This window comes from Fulmarus glacialis, unplaced genomic scaffold, assembly GCF_000690835.1.
Source record: "Fulmarus glacialis isolate BGI_N327 unplaced genomic scaffold, ASM69083v1 scaffold13647, whole genome shotgun sequence".
In the NCBI taxonomy this organism is placed as follows: Eukaryota; Metazoa; Chordata; class Aves; order Procellariiformes; family Procellariidae; genus Fulmarus; species Fulmarus glacialis.
This window is the reverse complement of record NW_009223877.1, coordinates 31,362-49,969: the sequence shown is the minus strand read 5'-3', so window position 1 is coordinate 49,969 and position 18,608 is coordinate 31,362. Positions and strand designations below refer to the sequence as shown.

Below are 18,608 nucleotides of genomic sequence, written 5' to 3'. Positions count from 1 at the left end.
TTTGTTTTGGTTTAGTTCCAATGAATGCACAACTTCAAGCATAACTTCACAGATATTCTTTGACTTACATTACATTTATTGGTATTTAAAGAGTTGAATATGTTAGTTTAATTTGTTCAATATGTTCTTGTTACTTAAAGATTAAACTGCTAGTGCCAGCTTCTGCATCTATCAAACACTAGCAACATCCTGCATCTATTTGCAAAAAATGTATTAGATGAGACTACTGCCATTTCAAACAAAATGTTTTGCTGTTTTTCTGACAGCTAGGGTAGCAAATGTTTAAGAATCTAGAACATGACTCATGAGTGGGAACAGCTTGAACCAGCTTTCTTTTGCCTGTAATAAATGAGGAGGACAGACTTAGAGCTTTATTGTTTAAGTCTATCTAGGTATTAGACAGGATTTGTTTTGTGTTGCAGTGTTTACTGTTGAGTTCTATTAAGCCTAATACATTCTTGAACTCAGTGGCAGTCTGCTATAAAAGCTATTTAATCATACTTGGATTTGTTTTTGCTGCTACTGCATTTAACAAAGAACTAAATTGAAACAGCAAGATGAATTCCAACGTTTAAATATTTGCTTTGTGTTGAATTTCGTAAGTTGTGCATGGGACTATTCAAATGTCCCATTCAGAATAGTTGTGAATACATAACTAAACTGCCAACCAAAAAGATTGAATTGATATTTAGCATACCTCTAGATTGGCGCTTTTTTAAAACTTTTTTCCCAGAATGCCTTATTTCCTCCAAATTAGTTTTTATTCTGTAGTTTTAGCAAAATTTTAGCTTAATCAGGCTGGCAAGGAACACTCTGTGTGTGTGGCTGAAGGCTTAATCATGCGTTGTTAGTTGACAGGTTTTTTTACCCTGCTAATTCTAGAGATATTACAAAAACTCAGTGATTTCATAAAACTTACACATTTTTAGCTAGTATAGTTACTGCTACTTTAGTTTTGCCTCGGGTTGTTGTCCTTGCTTTCCGTATGTACTTCTAAATTCCGTTTCTGTAAGATTGTAAGTGGATGTTGAAGGGAAACATCAGAAGTTTTCAAATGCATTGAAACTCCTACAAAAGTGAACTAATTTTATACTCTTGAGCAGTTCCATGTAATACTTTATGAAGTTCAAAAACCATCAAATATCTTTTCGTATGTTTTACAAATCTTAATTAACCTGTTTTAGGATCCCACTTTACGAAATAAGCAACCTATTCCAGCTGCCTACAACAGATACGATCAGGAAAGATTCAAAGGCAAAGAGGGTAAGTGGATTGTAATGCTTCTTTTAAAAGAAAAAAAAAAATTGGGAAATGAAACCGACGAGTTATAAAGTTCGGGTTAGGAGATTTTCTGTGCCATTACTTTTCAAACCTAAGAAAAGACCAAAAAAAAAGGTGTAACTATGCCTAAAGATGGCTTTTCCAAGTAATAAGGTCTAAAAATATTATTTATTAGAAATTATTTCTACCTCCTAGGAAGCAAACTGAAAGCTTAAAACCAGAACTTCTTAGGGGGGAAAAAAAAAAAAATTTGTTTAGGGAAGGTCATATACAATTAATAAAAAAGCAGAACTGCCAATGTGACTGTCAGGTGCATGAAATGAAACAGATTGTCTGTCCTCAAACAATCACAATTACTTTACAAGTTGCTTCCAGTAATTACAAGTAAATATTATTATCTTGTTATGTCTCTTTAAATTACAAAACAAACTGGTAACAGCAGTACAAAATATTAGTTCCCTTCTGGAGGGAAGATGGAAATAATTACAATATTTAAGAATTCTCACTTATTTTAAAACGGGGTGGAAGGCTAAACTTGAGTGATGATTTGTCTTTCTAACTCAAAATTTTTCTTCTGTCCCCTTTGGTTTTTTTAGCACCAGTTCTGGTTGTTTCATATTCAGTGTCTTGCTGTGTTTTTATTTTGAAAATCTTGTGTTTGTTGTGGTTGGATGTTTTTGTGTTTCTTGCAGAGGGCAAGGCAAATTTTGTTACACTTCTGAGTTGCCTCTTCTAGTTCTCAAACAAAATCATTCTCTACTTTAATGAAACTTCCTATGCATGCTTCTAAGGGCTTTCTTTTCTGGCTGCAAGAACTTACATGCTGCTAAATGCCATTTTAAACTGTAGATGAGCAATTCAGCTTGCATCTTTTAGGGTATTTGGCTTTATCCAAGTTAGTACCATTTTTTGTTCAGGGAAACTGAATAACATTCATATGCTATGTATGTGAGTTCTCAGATTTTGTGGAAGTACTGCACTGTAACTGATTGTGTTCAATTTTATACTGAAATGACATGATCGTTTTTGCTATATAAATAAATAAAAAGCAAGAGTATATTACAGTACTACTTGGACATTCAGTTTTGATTGTAACTGGAGAAATAAAAGCATAAAATACAACACTAAGGAGAATTTCATGCTGTAAGAAATTTGTGAAGGTTATGTTTTCCATGCACCTCATACTGGATAATGTACAAGAATTTCAGAATCTGACTGTAGCCATCTCTGAAGCTGTTTAAAAAAAAATAGTTTTGTAAGTATGCACTTACATGTGAATACATCCTTTAGGCTTATGGGGTTTTTCGTGTGTGTGAAACTTACTATGGGAAATTTGGTCAGATATTCTATTATATCCTCTTGAAGTCTATTCCCCATTGGCCTCAATATACTTTTTCAGTGCAGTGGTTTTTATTTACTACTATTCATTGACAATTGCATGGGGGGTAGGAGAAAAAAGCCGAACCGGGCTATTTGGTAGCTTTTTCAGCATTGAAAAATAACCTACAAATAGCATCCATGAAGAATTCATTGTTATAAGAACCAAGGGAATTTGGGAAGGAAAGGAAGGAAAAAACAAACAAACAAACAAAAAACCACCACACACAAAAAACCGAACCAACCAACCAAAAACCAACAAAAAACCCCACCAAACCCAAAAAAACCAAACCAACTCTTCCATGAATATTTTTACTTCTTCACTTTCCTTCTGATAATATTTTAAATCTTAAAGACTTGCATATTTGCCAAGTAGTTTTCCTTTTACTACCACTTCCTATTAAGAGTTAAAAATAGTAAATATCTATGCTGGACAGTATGAAATAAAAGGTGGAGAAAGAAATTAACGGGCAAGTGTAACAGTTCAAATGTACCAGTGCATATAAGTCACTGTGGACTCTTACAACAAGAAACTTAGGTAAAGGAATGGTCTGTGTTGTCCTAGATGACAAATTACATAGTTCTGGTAAACAACCCGTGCAGACAACGTCTGCACTGAACAGGTGAATGTGTTTTATGCTTTTACTGCATGTGTGTGCTTCAAGAGGGAACAGAAAATAACGGGGTTTGCATGGCAGGATAAAAGAACCCAGAAGAGTTTGTCAAGCAGTTCGCCAGTGCGGGTTTAATGTAGAAATTTCTAAGCAGAAATCATAGAGATTAAATGATTGCCAGGGAAAAAAAATGTTTTTGCCTGTAATTAATAATGCTGAAAAATCCATTTGTATGTTACATGATTCTGAGAATGTGGTCTTCTGTCAGTGCTGAAATGGACTGGACTGGACTGCAGCTCTTGTTCCAGTTGAAAGGTTCTTTTATGATTATGGTCATAACAATATGGTTATGAAATGCCTAAAATGGTCATATTCTACCTGGGTAGTTATCATTATCACTCTGCTTCTTTCTAGGACATGTTTATGTGCCTTAACTTTCCAGTTTCTTATATATGGTTTAGTCACATTTGGAGTTAATTTTGTATTTCAGTTTTCTAGATGTATTTAAAGAAATACGTAGTTTAAGAATAGCACTGGTGTAATACCATGTTAGATAAGTGTAGGCTAGCATTGGAAATACAAATTAGGTGTGCGAAAGAATGTATTTCAAATACAGGATTGACTTATGAAAGGTACTGATACAACATTTATGGAAGTTATGTAGAATTAGTAATTAACATCTGAAGAGGACCTAGAGATACTCAAGATATCTTCCTCAGCTCCAAATTAACTTTAGAAAATAACAGAAGATCTTATTTACTTCTGGGGTATTCTATTATAAAACTATAACTTTAAAATTATAGTCTAACTGAAACTCACAGTGCAGGTAGCTTTCAAAAGCCATAATTAGGCATTAACATTTTCCTATGCCATTCAGCACTGGTAATGTCATTTGCTTAAAACTGAATTATACACATCCCTTGCAACCATATCACAAAGGATTTTTAGTCTAATTGCCCTCAAAATTAACTTGTGGCCCCCAAATATTCAGTGAAGTGAGATTGCAAGCAGAAATAGTCATCAGTAAAAGTAAAATAAGGAAATTTTTGTTCTTTAAAGACCTTTTTTTTACAGTTAATGTAGTAAGAACTTGGAATTACATGTGTTTATAGAACTCTTGCAGTATTGAGGATTTTGGGCAAGAGGTCTGAAGGAAAAGAGGGATGATTATTCAAGTTCTAGGTATAATAACTTGCACTCTTTATACCATTGTATCCACATTTATTAGTAATGATGGATAACACCTGAGATAAAATTGAACCCTATAGATTTGTATGACTCTGAAGGGTTTCCACATCTTACCCTATATGACTGTGCGTGTGGTTGGCTAGAGATTGTGGAAGGGAGGATTGTATGATCGTGTAACAATGTGTGTAGTAGTGATTTTGGCTAAAGATTGAAACAAAGCCAAGAAAGGCAATGTCTCTAAGCTTTTGCCTTTGCGTCTCACCTGTTTGCTCTTTCCTCAGGGGTATTGAAGCTGTAGGAAGGATTCACAGTAGTCCTCTCCTAATTGCATCATGATTGTGGTTTATTGTCTATCTGCGATTTCATATAATACTACAGTATTCATGAAGATTTAAAGTTTAGGCAGCAAAGAGGTGAACTGTTTTTTCTTTGAATATTTATGTGGTTTAATACAGAATTTTTCCATTAACAGTCTTGGTTTTGGCATAAACAATTCAAAGCTCATAGAGCTAAGATAATAAATTTAGAAATTTTAACATGAGATGTATTAAGTAAACTGCTGAGTTGCAGCCAAATTTCTCTGCTTCTTGTGATGGATCATTATTTCTGATGCGGTGTATCAGGTTGCCTCTCTGGTTGGCTTACTTAAAATCTTTGTGCCAGATGGGACAGGCTTTGCTGCTAGAATGGTTTAGATTGCTTTAATAGTAAATGTGAGGGGGCATGGTAATTGTAAGTACTATTCTTGAAGAGCAAATAATCAGTTATACCTGCAGTCAACAGAACTGCTTATGCAGCCCTGAGTCAGTAGTTGGTAGCTTTCTCTCAAATGGGTGTCTTGTTACTGCAGCTTTGGTTAGGCAGGAGAAAGGAATCTTTCCTTTGACATTCTTAAAGTTCTGTCATATATGCCGTAGGAAATGCATTAGAATGTCTCTTGCGAGTAGGACTTGTAGATATTTCCACAGTGGAAGAACATGTTATTTGGCAGTGCACCCATCATGCTGAACTGTTCAGTGGTTTTGAGGTGAGGAGGTGAATGCCCTGCAATTACTTTCCTCGACTGCTGATTCCTTCCTGTTGGTTTTGTTTCTTTCATGCTGGCACTCAGTGATGGTATGGTCTCTTCAACAACAGAGAGCTCCATTCTGTGCTAAACTTTCTCTACTTTTCCCTTTGTAGTTTTATTCCTTTCCTTCATATTACTCCCTTTAGCTTATTTTTTAGACTTTATTAATGTCATTTATTAATATGCATCTTTACTAGTGATATTTTGTTCATGCCACAGACCATCTTTTTCAAACTACAGTCTGTCGTATCTTCTTGATACATAATTTTTAAATCCTTTCCAGGGTTTAAAGATCTTGTGCCCAAATGTCATTTGAGGCTTAGGAAGGTATCTTGTGTCCTCTCCTGTGTGCCTCAATGTTTGATATTTACATACATATTTATTGATGTATATGGTTTGCAGTTCAGCCAGTGGTCTACCAAAACTTTGAGTTGATGTGATTGTTCTATAGGACATTCTAGGTACTAAACTGTTTTGGATGCTATACCTTCTTTTTTTCCCCAGTTTTTTGGGTGGCTTTACCTGAGATCCTCTTTTTCACATGCTTGTTTCTTCGGGAATTCCAGAGTGTGAAATAGTGCTGGGATGACAATCTTGAAGATTTAACATTTTCTTAACCCGTTGAGTGCATCTCTCAGTATAGATGGCAAAGTAAAGTTTCTCTGTACTGCCCCAAGTGTTAGGTCTTTAAGGCGTGTTCCAGGAGCATTGTTCTTGTTTGCCTTCTATTGTTGTTGTCAAGGTTTCAACATAGCAGAAGTCAATTGTCATTAACAAAAAAAAAAAAAAACCACCCACAAACGCCCCTCCAAAAACCCCACCATTCAAAAAAACCAACCCCCCCCCCCCCCCAACAAAAAAAAAAACAAACAAACAAACAAACAACCCCAAACTTTTAGTCCTGTTTAGTGTAAATTGGAGAGGGTCCTGCTGTGCAGCCACGGGATTTCAGTCTGTAATGGTGAAAAGAGTATTGTTTACCACATCCAAGTGTTTCCTTCAGGAAAGCTTGCTGTTGACTTCCTGCTATTGTTGTTTTATGTTTGAATTATTCTTGTAATTGTGTTGAATTTTCAAGCATAGCTGCAGTTTTTCAGAAATATGGCTAGCTTACAATCAGTTCTAAGTGTTAAGCCAACAGAGGACTATGAAGTTTTTAAACTTGAGATGAATCTGGAACATAAAAATTTTTTTCTCTCTTCTATGCATTGTTAAGAAAGTTTCTTTATAATGAGAAATACTTTATAAGTATTTTCTTTTAAATTGTGTGATTTCTGTTTGCACAAGGAGAATAGGAAGACTGGTAGCAGGAGATCCAGAGTTCTGAAACTTGGCTGCCTTTTTAGATTTTTATTTGTTGCATTCATTTTTAAGGTTATAGGATTCTGCTTTTTTTTTTTCTAGCAGAGAATATGTGCAAGAGATTCACATTTGGAAAAAGATTGCGATCTCTCTCTATTTTCTGGCTTGGTGTGACCAAGTAGTTCGATAACTTTCAGTACTGTACATTCACTTCAAGGCTGGAAAACACACACAGATTCATGTTGTAATTTTTTTTCATTAGTGCTCAGAGAAACTTTTAAGAACTTTGTGTTAATTTCTTATAAGATTATTACTGAACTGTTATATATGAACTTGCAGAGAATTTTGTAAACTAGTTAGTGTAGCTTGGAAATTTAGGCATGAAACTTTCAACTTTTACTTGTTAGGGTATAGTACTGAAAAGGAGTTTTGAGTAAACTCTTATGTAGAATGAAATTTGGTGTCAGTGATTTGATTACCACGGGTGTGAATTGGGGTAGTGAATCATTTCCACGCAGTCTGCAGAGCTGTTGCTGTCTGGGGTTTGAAGAGTATACAGCTGAAAAAAGAAGTGGTTATTCAATCTTACTCATCCACAATTCAAACAAAGTCTTTAACTTGAGCTCTTCAGTGTTTCAGAGACATGCTCCTTTGTTCTGTTTCTGTTTGCCTAGACTTCCTTCCAGAAATTCAGGTTAATTTGAGTCTTTTTAAAGCTATTATTCTTTTGGTAATGAATCAATGCTCAAGTTTGCACCTGGATTGGATGGCTAGAGCTGCAGCAGGTGCAGAATCAAAATGCAGAGTGACCTAGATTGACGTAGAGCAGTGGGCTTTAAGCAAATTGAAGGCACTTTGAGCATTAATACTCGTATGCAAGGAAATGGAACATATGCCCAAATGGTGATGTAGAATATAATCAGTCCAATGAGCTGATGCATTAGTGTGCATATTTTCGTTTCCAGGTCTAATTCTTTTAAATGAGGAGGCACTCAGATTGATGCGTGGTGGTGCTAGAAAGGTAACGAGTGATGAACCACACTGGAAAAGTGTATGATTCTTTTGACAGTCTTTAGGTCATTGAACTGTGAAATTGTGACCACAATACATGCAATGACTGGAGAAGAAAAGATAGTCTTAATGTTAACTGATGATAGTGTCTGTTTTTGAAGCATTAGAACTGATTATTCAGTACTAGTTATTGTGTTTATTCTCTAAAGATGTAGTTTTTAAGGCATTTGTTGATGTCGATGTTTCTAACAATGCTTATAAAACTGATTATATTTGGCACACAGAAAAAGTTGCAATACAGTTTGTCATAATACGTTAATGTTGGGCTTTGTTTGCATTCTCTACTCTTGAGTGTTAGGCCTGCGTTTAAAATATTTAATATGGGACTGCTTTTTGCCTAAAGGAAATGTGTATGATAACTTTCTTGTAATTTTATTGAAAAATCCCAATGTATTGAAGTAACTCAAGTAGGTTTTTTTAGCAGTTGTTCTGCATCTAATTCCAAGTTTAAAAATAAGGATCCAAAGTCTTGCCATCATGATAACTTTTATGTAAAGGACTCTTTTCTTCTTAAATACCCTTTTCTTCGTAGATGGCTTATAATTTTATCTGCTTCCTCTATTACCATCAGTGAAGCTATGACTTTGAAACTGGAGTTGCAAACTAATTCTTGGCCAGGCATTAATATTTCATCTCTGTGCTGGTGCATGACTCAGCAGCACAGGTTTGAGCTGGCTTGGGAGGGAGGGGAGAAATGTATTGCTTTTGTGCTCTTAGTCAGAGGGTATGATACGGCATTTATGCTGATGGATGCCGGGGGCGTGTACCCTGGTGCTCCAGGTTGCTCTGTGTTCTGCTCCTCTTTACTGTGGCCTGTGGGTCCTCTTGTCAGCCACTGCCCTTGGAGAATGCTCTGGAAGAAGGGCCTCGCTGCTTGCTAGCCTGGTCCTTGATTGTCTTTTACAACCAGCTGCATAAACCTGGCTAACACCCTCAGCAATTTTTGAAATGGGAATGCAGCTATAACTGTGGAGTCCCTGACTTGGAAGCATTAGTTTTCTGCTTTGCACAGGCTGAATACAGTGAGTGGAGCTGAAGGTACTACTGTATGTGGCCAAGTGTACAAATTGTTGAGACCTTATAAAAAGGCACAGAAGTGCAAGTGGCAGGGGTCTCACTTGTAACAGTGCTTATTTCTTTAAGAAAAGTCAGTGGCTAGTAGAGTATCACATGGTGAATGTGAGAGGATCAGGTCAAAAAAGCTGTATTCTGAGAAAAGAGTGTCTGGGCTGTTACCAGTTAAAGGAGGGTTGCTGTGGTTATCTGGAAGCTGGCAATGCTTAACACTCATTCACCAGTTGCTTGAGAGTTTGAGGCAGGAAACTTGAGAGCTGGTGGGCAGTTTGGGAGGTGGTAGCAGACCCTCGTAGTGGCTGCAGTAACTCTTTGCAAGAATGTAAGTGGGTACCTACGTTCTACTTTGACCATTTAGCATCTCTTAGATTTACATTAATAAGGAAAAGTACTATGCTATTATTTACAGATTATCAGGACTGTTTTGTTTACTACCTGAGTAGCTGTTAAATAGCATTGGAAGGCCTGCGCAGCGGTCAGCAGGCAAGAGTGCCTGCTCTAATGCTTGAGGCAACAGGTGGCTCTTTAGGATCCTACTTGTTTGCTTCTCCTGCTAGGAGGAAGGGTCAGCACAAGGCTGGGAGCAGGAAGCTGGTGAGAGCCAGAGCTTCTGTTTAGTGGCTCTTGTGGCTCATTAAATGAACCAGCTCACATTTTGTGAGGGACTTGGGGAGGTTTTTGCAAAAGATGAAACCACTGGCGGTTGAGCAGAGGATTGTTCCCTGCCAGGTGCCTCTCTCCCCTTTGATTTACTTTCTAACTGTGCTGCTTGCTCTGTGGACCTTTATTCTCTTTGCAATGCTGATGGAGACTTGGGTTAGGGTTTTTTAATTAATTCAGAAGGAATGCAGAATTTTATTAGGGACAAAATAGAAAAAGAGTTCAGTGGAAAGAAATAACTGAAACAAGGAACAAACGTGTAGAACTAATTACATAACCAGTATTTGTGCTGAGAGGAAAGGAACCGTGGCAGGCCAGGCACAACTGGGGATGCTGCTTTGCTGGTGTTGTTAAGGAGTGTCTGTATTCTTTGAAGTTCAGAAAGAACATCTAATTGAAATAGTTGGAAATTCTCCATGTCACAGGCAAGAGGAACCCATAATAGGTCAGTCTGGAAAGAAGAAAGGTTCCTATGGTGGTGATCTTCTGAAATTCAGAAACAACTGTCAGTCTAGATTATACACCTCTGATTTATGTCACTCCAGGTTAGCAAAAGCATCTTTTCAACTTAGGGGAGCTCTAGCAAGTATTCTGCAAAGCTTCAGGGACCACCTGAGATATTAATATGCTCCTTGCCCAGAAACAGTGACCTATATAGTCACAGAGAAAACTGTTATCCATGGAAGTGTTCATCGGATGCAGCTTCACTATCTTTAGCTCAGGTTCAGCTGTATGAGCCCTGAGCTAAGACTCAATGCATAATTACATCTTGGGGTTGGGGGGAAATGTGGTAGGGCAATACCAATTTATAAAGGTTTCTTTTTCTTTTTTTTTTGGTAGAGAAGACTGCATTCAGGTCTGTCTCTACCTGCATTTTGCTTTCTCAGAATCAACTCTGTTGTCTTGGTTTCATCTGGGATAGAGTTAAATTTCTTCCTAGTGCTGTGTTTTGGATTTAGTATGAGAAGAATGTTGATAACACACTGATGTTTTTAGTTGTTGCTAAGTACCCTGCTAGTCAAAGACTCTTCAGAGGCTGGGAGGGAGCATAGCTGGGACAGCGGGCTGAGCTGGCCAACGGGGTATTCCATACCATATGGTATAGCTGCCTGCCGAGTTAAACCACAACATCTGTGTAGTTCAGAAATGTTAAATCTGGCAGAAGGGGAGGGGTGGCCTTGAGAAGCCAAGATGAAGAAGTGCTGGAGCTGAGGTGACTTTGTGTAAAACAAAATATTGGTAACACTAGACCTCTCCACTTGGTAGTTGGTGGTAGGTCTGGTAGCATAATCAAGGAGGTGAGGTGGGGAAGGTAAAACCAAAAACAGTGTTCAGAAAGTAGATACCTACCTCTGTGGTGAGAGGAGCATGATCAGTTTTCAGCTCTTGGGTATCTTTTTCTAGGTACTGGAGAGTTATTAAATCTGGGAGGCTTTTCTGCCTCATTTCCTACAAGTGTGTGATAACCTTTCTCATCTAAGGAAGAAAGAATGAGCAACCATAGATGCTTCCCAGAGCATCTGCATTGTTTTCAAGGTTGTCTGGGTTTCAATTTAAGTTAATTTACTCATGATAAGAGCAAGAAGCTCTAACAGTGTTGAAAATCTAATGTTTTTCTTGGACTTCTTGTAGATTCAGGTATGAGCATTACTTTGATTCTGCATTATTTTTGGTCTATTATGTTTTTGTGCTGATGCATTGAGTGAAGGTGGTGTAATAAATGGCAATAATCTTCCAATTCCTAATAGCTGTTTCTGCACAGTATCAGTTACCTTTACCCAAGTCCAGTTGAAATAGCCCAAAAGTTGCTTAGGTGTAGACAAATGCTTGCTTATCATAGTTTGATTGATGATTATCAAGCCATTTTAAAGTATGAATTAATTGGGTGGTTGGTTGGTAGGGTCAGTGGACAGTAGATGCACAAGGCTAGGGAATTTACAAAAGGAAAAAGGTTTTCTTGCAAGTCCTGGTGGCAATATTCAGGAGCTGATTTCAATCTTAGAGCACTGAGAATAGGAGGACAGAGAAGGAGTATTCAAAAGCAAACAGGCTAGTGCCAGCACGTTTATTCACTGAGCACTTCCAGGCTTCTGGCACTTACTCAGCATAAATTCAGTCTAATTTTAAAACTACTGAAAAAAAAAAACCAAACCCAACCCAGAACAACCTTTTTATCACCTTTAGTCTGGTAGTGTGAATTTATGCAGATTATATCCTCTGTATCATATGACAATGGTGTTGTTGCTCTGCTGCACTCCAGAAGTGAATTTATCATGTTAAATGGCCATGGTTTTATAGTCAGCATGTAAACCGGTTTCTTACCAAGTATATTTTTCCATTAATACAACTACAAGTTGAATATGTTGCATTATAATGCGTTCTGGGAATATGAGGTACTTCTCCATTTTGTAGTGAAGAGAATTTCTGAGATTGCGTGCATGTTGTAACATATTCTCACAAAGATTTAAGTTTATATCCTTTCTCTGGAGTCGTTTGAATGATTCCGTGCAGCAGGAAAAGCTTACTCTGGTTACAGGAAGCAGAAATACCAAATGGACCTCTGTCTAAAGAAAACACAGATTACTAACCAGGCTTTGTATTGTGAACAGAACCTAAACCACTACCAATAGCAAGATCCATTCTTTGCAAAAATAATTTCAAAGATATTTCCAGTGTGGTCCCTTTAGACATGACATCCCTATGTTCATAATGGTTTACAAGAGACTTTCTTTCTTTGCAGAAACGGAAGGCTTTAAAATTGATACCATGGGCACCTATCACGGAATGACTCTGAAGTCTGTAACGGTAAGCTAAAAGTCTTTTCTTAAATATATTTTATAGACTTAGTAGTGTACACATATCTATATCTATATCTATCTATATATATCTATCTTGTCAGCCTGGCCTAGGTTCTGGAAGGTCACTTTCGTTGACTAACAGAATTGATGAAAGTTCTTCTCTGTGAAAAGATAAAACATGTTTTGTTTTGGTCTGCACATTTTAGAGATCTTTGCTCAAGGGATTTGTCTGCAGTAAAAAGCTGTGCTGGGAGGGTTTTGCTGGCAGGTTCTTCATGTGGAGGTGCAGCCTTCTTGTGCTTGACTATGCTAAGATACCTGGCTTTTTGCTAGCTTTATGTATGTCTGTGAAGGACATCTTTCATAATCATAAGTGATAAAACTAGGTTTTGGAGTATCGCTCTGTTTCTTGCTCTGCATTTAATAAGAATAAATTTGTTTAGTGGTGGAAGAATTTGACCTCTGCGTTACTGTTGAAGCTTTCTAGCCTATTGAGATGGATTTCTTTTGTATGACTTTACAATGCTGTCAGTGGGAATTGCTACATACACAGATGAGAAAGAGAGACCCTCAAACAGATTTTCCTTTTTTTTTTGGCCAATATTTGCCTGCTTTTGTGGAAGTGGGTTGAATGCTCTCAAACAAATGCTGTTTTGATCTGCTGGTAAGTAGGACAGATGCTACAAAACTAATGTAGAGCGCTCATTAAGGTTTTTGCCATCTGCATACCTATATAAATCTGATGAATAGACAGCACTAAACACTCTCCTAAGTCCATGCACTACTTCTAGTTTGCACTTCTAATTTGAACATAAAATAGTATCTTGAATGTAAATTTCTTAAAAACGTTTAGAGCTTTTTCTTGTTTGCTAGAAGTTCTTGCCCAAGTCTTTCATTCCCAATGTCCTCTGGACTTAAAATACTTTAAAAAAAAAAAAAAAAGGAATATTTTAAGGAAGGAATCTACTTAGTTCTAAACAGTGTTGTTTCTAGATTAATTCAGAAGTTGATTGGGTGAAGAAGGAAAATAATGCATTTTGTCTGAAGATTTGTTCTTGAACCTTGCACGAGTTTAGGGCTGCTTTATGAGGGAACAAGCAGTGATGTTATACCAAACCAAGGTTTCTATGGTATAATGTATCTGTTTCAAGTGGTAGTGACTTGAAACGACTTAGTAAATGACTTAGTAAATAGGTTCTGTTTAAATTGCCTGTGGGGAGGAAAAAGAAAGAAAGAAGCTAAAAAAAAAAAAAAGCAAGATTATAGTAAAGTAGAAATGTTGTAATGTTTTAAGCTTGTCAGTATAAAAGCTGTAAAAATGAAGGGATGCACAGTAACTGTAAAAATGATATATTTTAAGTTCACTAAAAAAATAATTAAGGTTTTTTATTCTAGGAATCCTAGCTCATGTATTCAGCATACTACCTAGAGTTTTGAGGTAGAGTTATTAAACTGTCATTGCTGGTTTCTTTCATTAAGAAAGAAAATATAACTGATATTAAATTACTAGTAAATCTTTTTGCAACATAAACTAGAATTTTTTGAAATAACTATTTAAGAGGTATTGCATGACTGCACATAAAGCATCATCTGGTGTCATGAGAAATATTAAAACTCCATTGTCATTTAGCGTTTTTCTAAGGAAGAACTCGTAAGGCATTTTTGGAGCCTTATTTTCCAGACTATTAAAAAGGTGCCCTAAATGTTTAGCTCATTCATAAATTGCAGTGCAATACTGACTTTGTGTTTCAGATGGGGGAGAAATAAATCTGTTAATTATGTGACACAGAAATGTTCATCTGTTTTTGTCTAAATTTTGTCACAATGATGGACCACATAGTTCTAACCCATAATCTTCAGATCGTTGTTTTGTATAGAATACTTAATCTCCTACCAGTTAGCAAATTTTACATTATGCTTTTACTCAGTTTTTTTTGTGTTTTGTTCCTATTTTTTAAGCTAGGCAAAACTAGGGAGGAAATGGGAAAGTAATTTCTTCCCCTAGAGGTTTAACAGAAAAGTACATTATACTCAATGGCTAAACCTTAGGAATATGGAGGATAGCATTGGAATTGCATTCTACCTACATGATGTCATCTGCTATCCTCATAATATTGGTATAATCACTTTTGTGAACTCATCAAACATTTCAGAGGAATTGAAGCGTTAGGTAGCTCTTTGTTAGAGGCTGTCTTCAAACTTCAGGCCTCTGATTTCCAGATGAATGGTGAATTTGAAAGGTTCATTTTTATGCCATTGTTCTCCTTGACTTAAGTCGCTCCTCTTTCTTCTATGGTGTTTGTTTCCATTAATGTATAGAGAGCAGTCATACTCTCTTAAAACTTCTTGTTTTGCTTGGCTAAACAGGTCTTACTGTGAAATAAGCTTTCAATTCCCATGTAAGTTTTCTTTCTTTAGCTATTCCAGTTAGAATTCATCTTTTTTTTGAGCATGGAGAAATAAAATTTCATGTAGCCTTCTAAGTGAGATCTCGCCAATGGTTTGTAGAAAGCCATTAAGAATTTTGTACTGCTTCTGAAATTATAAATATTGCCTTGAGATGGATGAATTATGTATTTTACTTTATCTTTGTTCTTTATCACTTTTTTGTATCATCTTATTTTTGCTCTAGTTTCCACTTTGGTTGTGAGTTGCATGTTGGAAGAGATTGTTTATCCCAGTGTGGTGGTTCATTTGAGTGTTTAACATTACTGGTAGTACCATCTACCCTGACTTTTGTTCTCTCTGTGTTACATTGATTCCTTTAGCTTCCTTGTCACACATTGTCTTTTATTTTCTTTGTCTGAACGAAACAGTTTGTTTTGATGGGTAGTCTTTTCTTTAAAAGGTTGATGGAGCCATTAGCTTCCAATAGTTTTGATCTTGTTAGCAATTGAAAAAAACTTTGTAGACGTATGCTTGTTACCTGGAGTGTAAACCGTGACCTACTGTCTGGAGTTGCCTGTCTGCTTCTCATGTAAAATTTGTAAGAAGCTTTTATTTGTTTTACATTATATTCCCTACATATCTTCCACTTGCACCCTGCCTTATTGTAATTCTCTGTAATGATTTTTATGAAATGTGCAAAACTTCTGTTTTGTGTTTGTTCTTGCTGAAATGTGAGTTGTCCTAGATGCTTGTTCTTTTTAACAGCAAAACAAAAACTTCTGCATCTTGAGTGCTTTCTTTTCATCAGTGATGCTGGAAACTTTCTTAGCATTCAAAACTTGTGCCAGAACAGATGGTGAATGGTGGGCTTTTTCTGAAGTAATGTCAGCTAAAATAACTTGTGCTGCTGGCAGTTCTTCCCTGTAACAGGGTTTTTGCTTAATTGGCACACTTACTTTCTCTTAGGAAGAACTGTCTTATTTAATGAATTTTTATTGTGAAGGCATGACTTCATTATTCTGGATCTGGAATTGTTTGTAACAGGAAATCTTCCTCAGAAAGCCTTTTTTAATGCCTGTGGCACCTTCTATTTGCCTGGATTGATGATGTTTTGCAAATGAGTAAGCTAGTGGTGGTAAGCTCTTGCTGTCCAGTTACCCAGCAGTTCATGTTGCAAATTGTGCAGCGTGACTTTTAGAAACCTACAGGTCTACCTGCAGGCTTCACTTCAAAGCATAATCCCCTGTATAGCAGGGCAACTTCTGTTTTTTAAGTAGGAAAGTTTGCTGTTTGAGATGGATCAAGTAAGAGCTATGGAAGATAAGTATGTTAGTATTTTTGTGCCACGCAGGGTGTGAGGGAATGCTGAGAGAGAATCTTAAGCCGATATTCTCAACATGTTCTTTCTTAATTGTGTAAATTTGACATGTTCAGGGCATTAGCCCTTCTGCTAAAGAGAAATGTTAACTTGGAGTCTAAGCCAGTGTCATCTAGAGGAAGCCTAGAAAGTGGGTCTGACCTTTTTATATATAATGAAATTGAATTTTGGACTACTGGTTTCCGTAACTAGAATATGTGAAGTATTTAACTGTTACTATAGCTTGAGATGTCAAGATCAGAACAAAGTAGCTATCTGCACCTACGTCAGGATATTGGAGAAGTTGCTTGTTCCGTGAGTGTCTGATAAAGCTGGCTTTTATACATTGGTACTAAAGTATATCCTTATCCAAGCTGACGGCATGCTTTGTATTGGGTGTGGGCACATGCAAATAAATTTGTTTCTCCATGACAATAATAGTCATGGTGATGCTGATTTTACTCATCTTTGTGTGTTTTCTTAAGTTTTTATGACTATCCTTACCAGATAGTTCGGGGCTACGCTTGAAGAATCAGTATAGTTAGTGAGGGTTTCAGTTGAGGCACTTCGCTTGTAGCAAACTCAAATGCAAATTTCTGCAGTGGATTCAAAGATGTAAGTTTTATCTCTAGTAAGAAATGCTATGTAAGTTTTCCGTGCTTCTGAGTTCAGTGATAATGTTTTTCCTACAAATTAACAAAAGTAACATCCATCTTTCCAGTGTAAACTGCCAAGCTCTACAACAATCTCTCAGTTGTAAAATTACCCTGAGTAAACATATGAGACTATCAGTAATTAAAGAAAATACATTACATTTCAGTCGAGACAAATACATTCCATAGTCCCGATAGAAAACAACTAATAAAAAAAGGGAGTCCCTATGTAAGCCACAGTACAAGCAGGCTTAATTTCAGAAGAATTGGAAAACTGGTTCAGCACCTCTAAGGTCAGCAGCTTTTTTCATCAGTTTGTGGTCAGTATCAGATTTTGAGCATTAACTAATCAAAGGATGTTGCTGTTATTGCCCCCAAAATCTTTTGAGTATGGTATAGTCTCAGTGATTTTATTATTTTAACTGAGGTTGTTTAACCTCTGGTGTATTTTCAAAGGATTAGTGTGTAGTAGAATGAAGGGAAATGTGAAGTTTCTGGCACCTTAAAGACTGGGCCACTGGAGAGGAGGCATGTTGCGGCAGAAGCAATCAACATGGTGTATGCACATATTTTATATAAAAGACTTCAGATGATTGCTATGTTTCTGTGCAAGTAGGTAAATCCACAAGATCTTTTTTTTAATTTATCGTGAGGAATTAAGAGTGTGATTCAGTGCCAAAACTTGAAATGACTTTTCAGAAGTATATAGTGGAATTGGACGTTGTCTCTCAATGTACAGATAGATAGCACTTACCTTTAAAAAACAAATAAAAATGTAATACATCTTAAATATTAGATAGGAGAGATATAACTACTTATCCGCATGTCACCAGTTTTCTGTGTCATGTCCTAATCTCATTAAAATATTTGAGAGCAGTGGTATTGAGGGAGGAGTCAACAAAACAACAGACTCTCTGAAAACGTTTGAAACAGGCTCTGAAGCGGAGCATAATTTTCTTGCAATCACTGCATAAGCTGGTCATTATTCTTGACACGAGTGTAGCACCAGCCTGCCCACACCCCTCCACGGGCCGAGCTGGAACGCTCTGTGTGCATGCTGTTCGGTTTTTAACCATCAAAAGGAGGCAAGGAAAACTGTAATAACTGTCATTAGAAGAGTGTTCCATAGACAATGCTGGAGGGAGAGACTTCTGTTTTCATTGGATTTATAAATTTCTTTCATGTTAAGTATATTTATCCGTAACTGTAATTCAGACATAACTATGAGGTTCTCGGTCCGTGAGGGTTAAGAGCTAGGACATGACCACTAACTCAAAAAATCCTTGAGCTGGAGAAATGGATGTTTCCCCAGAATAGCCTGCCAGCAACCTTACACTGCTCTGGGGTAACAGACTAGAAGGCCTTGCGTGTCTATATTGCTCTACTGAGAGTGGATGAAACGCAACCAGGTTTCCTAAGGACTATTACTGTATGTTATATTTAAGGTCCACACAACAATTTCAGTGGTTGGCATTTCATTGCCTGAGTCGTGTTTCAAACATTAAGTAAATTACTCTCCCTTAAAGAGTTTTACTGTAAATAGTCAAGCTGATAGAGACCAAGGAAAATCACATACAAATGCTGCTTTCAAGAAAATGTGTTATGTTGAACAATGCTGTACTTGTTTTCTCAGCAATTGTAAATCATGTACATCTGTGCCAAGATATCTTGCCGTTGTACTGCATTATACAATAGAACTGCCTGTTTTGTTCCTTATAATAGGTTTTATTTTATTTTGAGACTAAGAACTGCAAATTCAAGAAAAGAAGTGGATGT

General features: G+C 36.7%; 1 protein-coding gene across 1 annotated transcript in view; it reads left to right on the top strand.

Moving 5' to 3' along the window:
• The window catches only part of CDC73 (cell division cycle 73), a 32,532-nt gene extending 15,825 nt beyond the window's left edge, over nt 1-16,707 (top strand). Inside the window, exons 9-11 of the mRNA XM_009581968.1 lie at nt 1,185-1,263; nt 12,377-12,441; nt 16,687-16,707. Of these exons, the coding sequence (XP_009580263.1) occupies nt 1,185-1,263; nt 12,377-12,441; nt 16,687-16,707 (165 nt within the window). The remainder of the gene's footprint in view (nt 1-1,184; nt 1,264-12,376; nt 12,442-16,686) is intronic.
• The last annotated feature ends 1,901 nt before the right edge of the window (nt 16,708-18,608 follow it).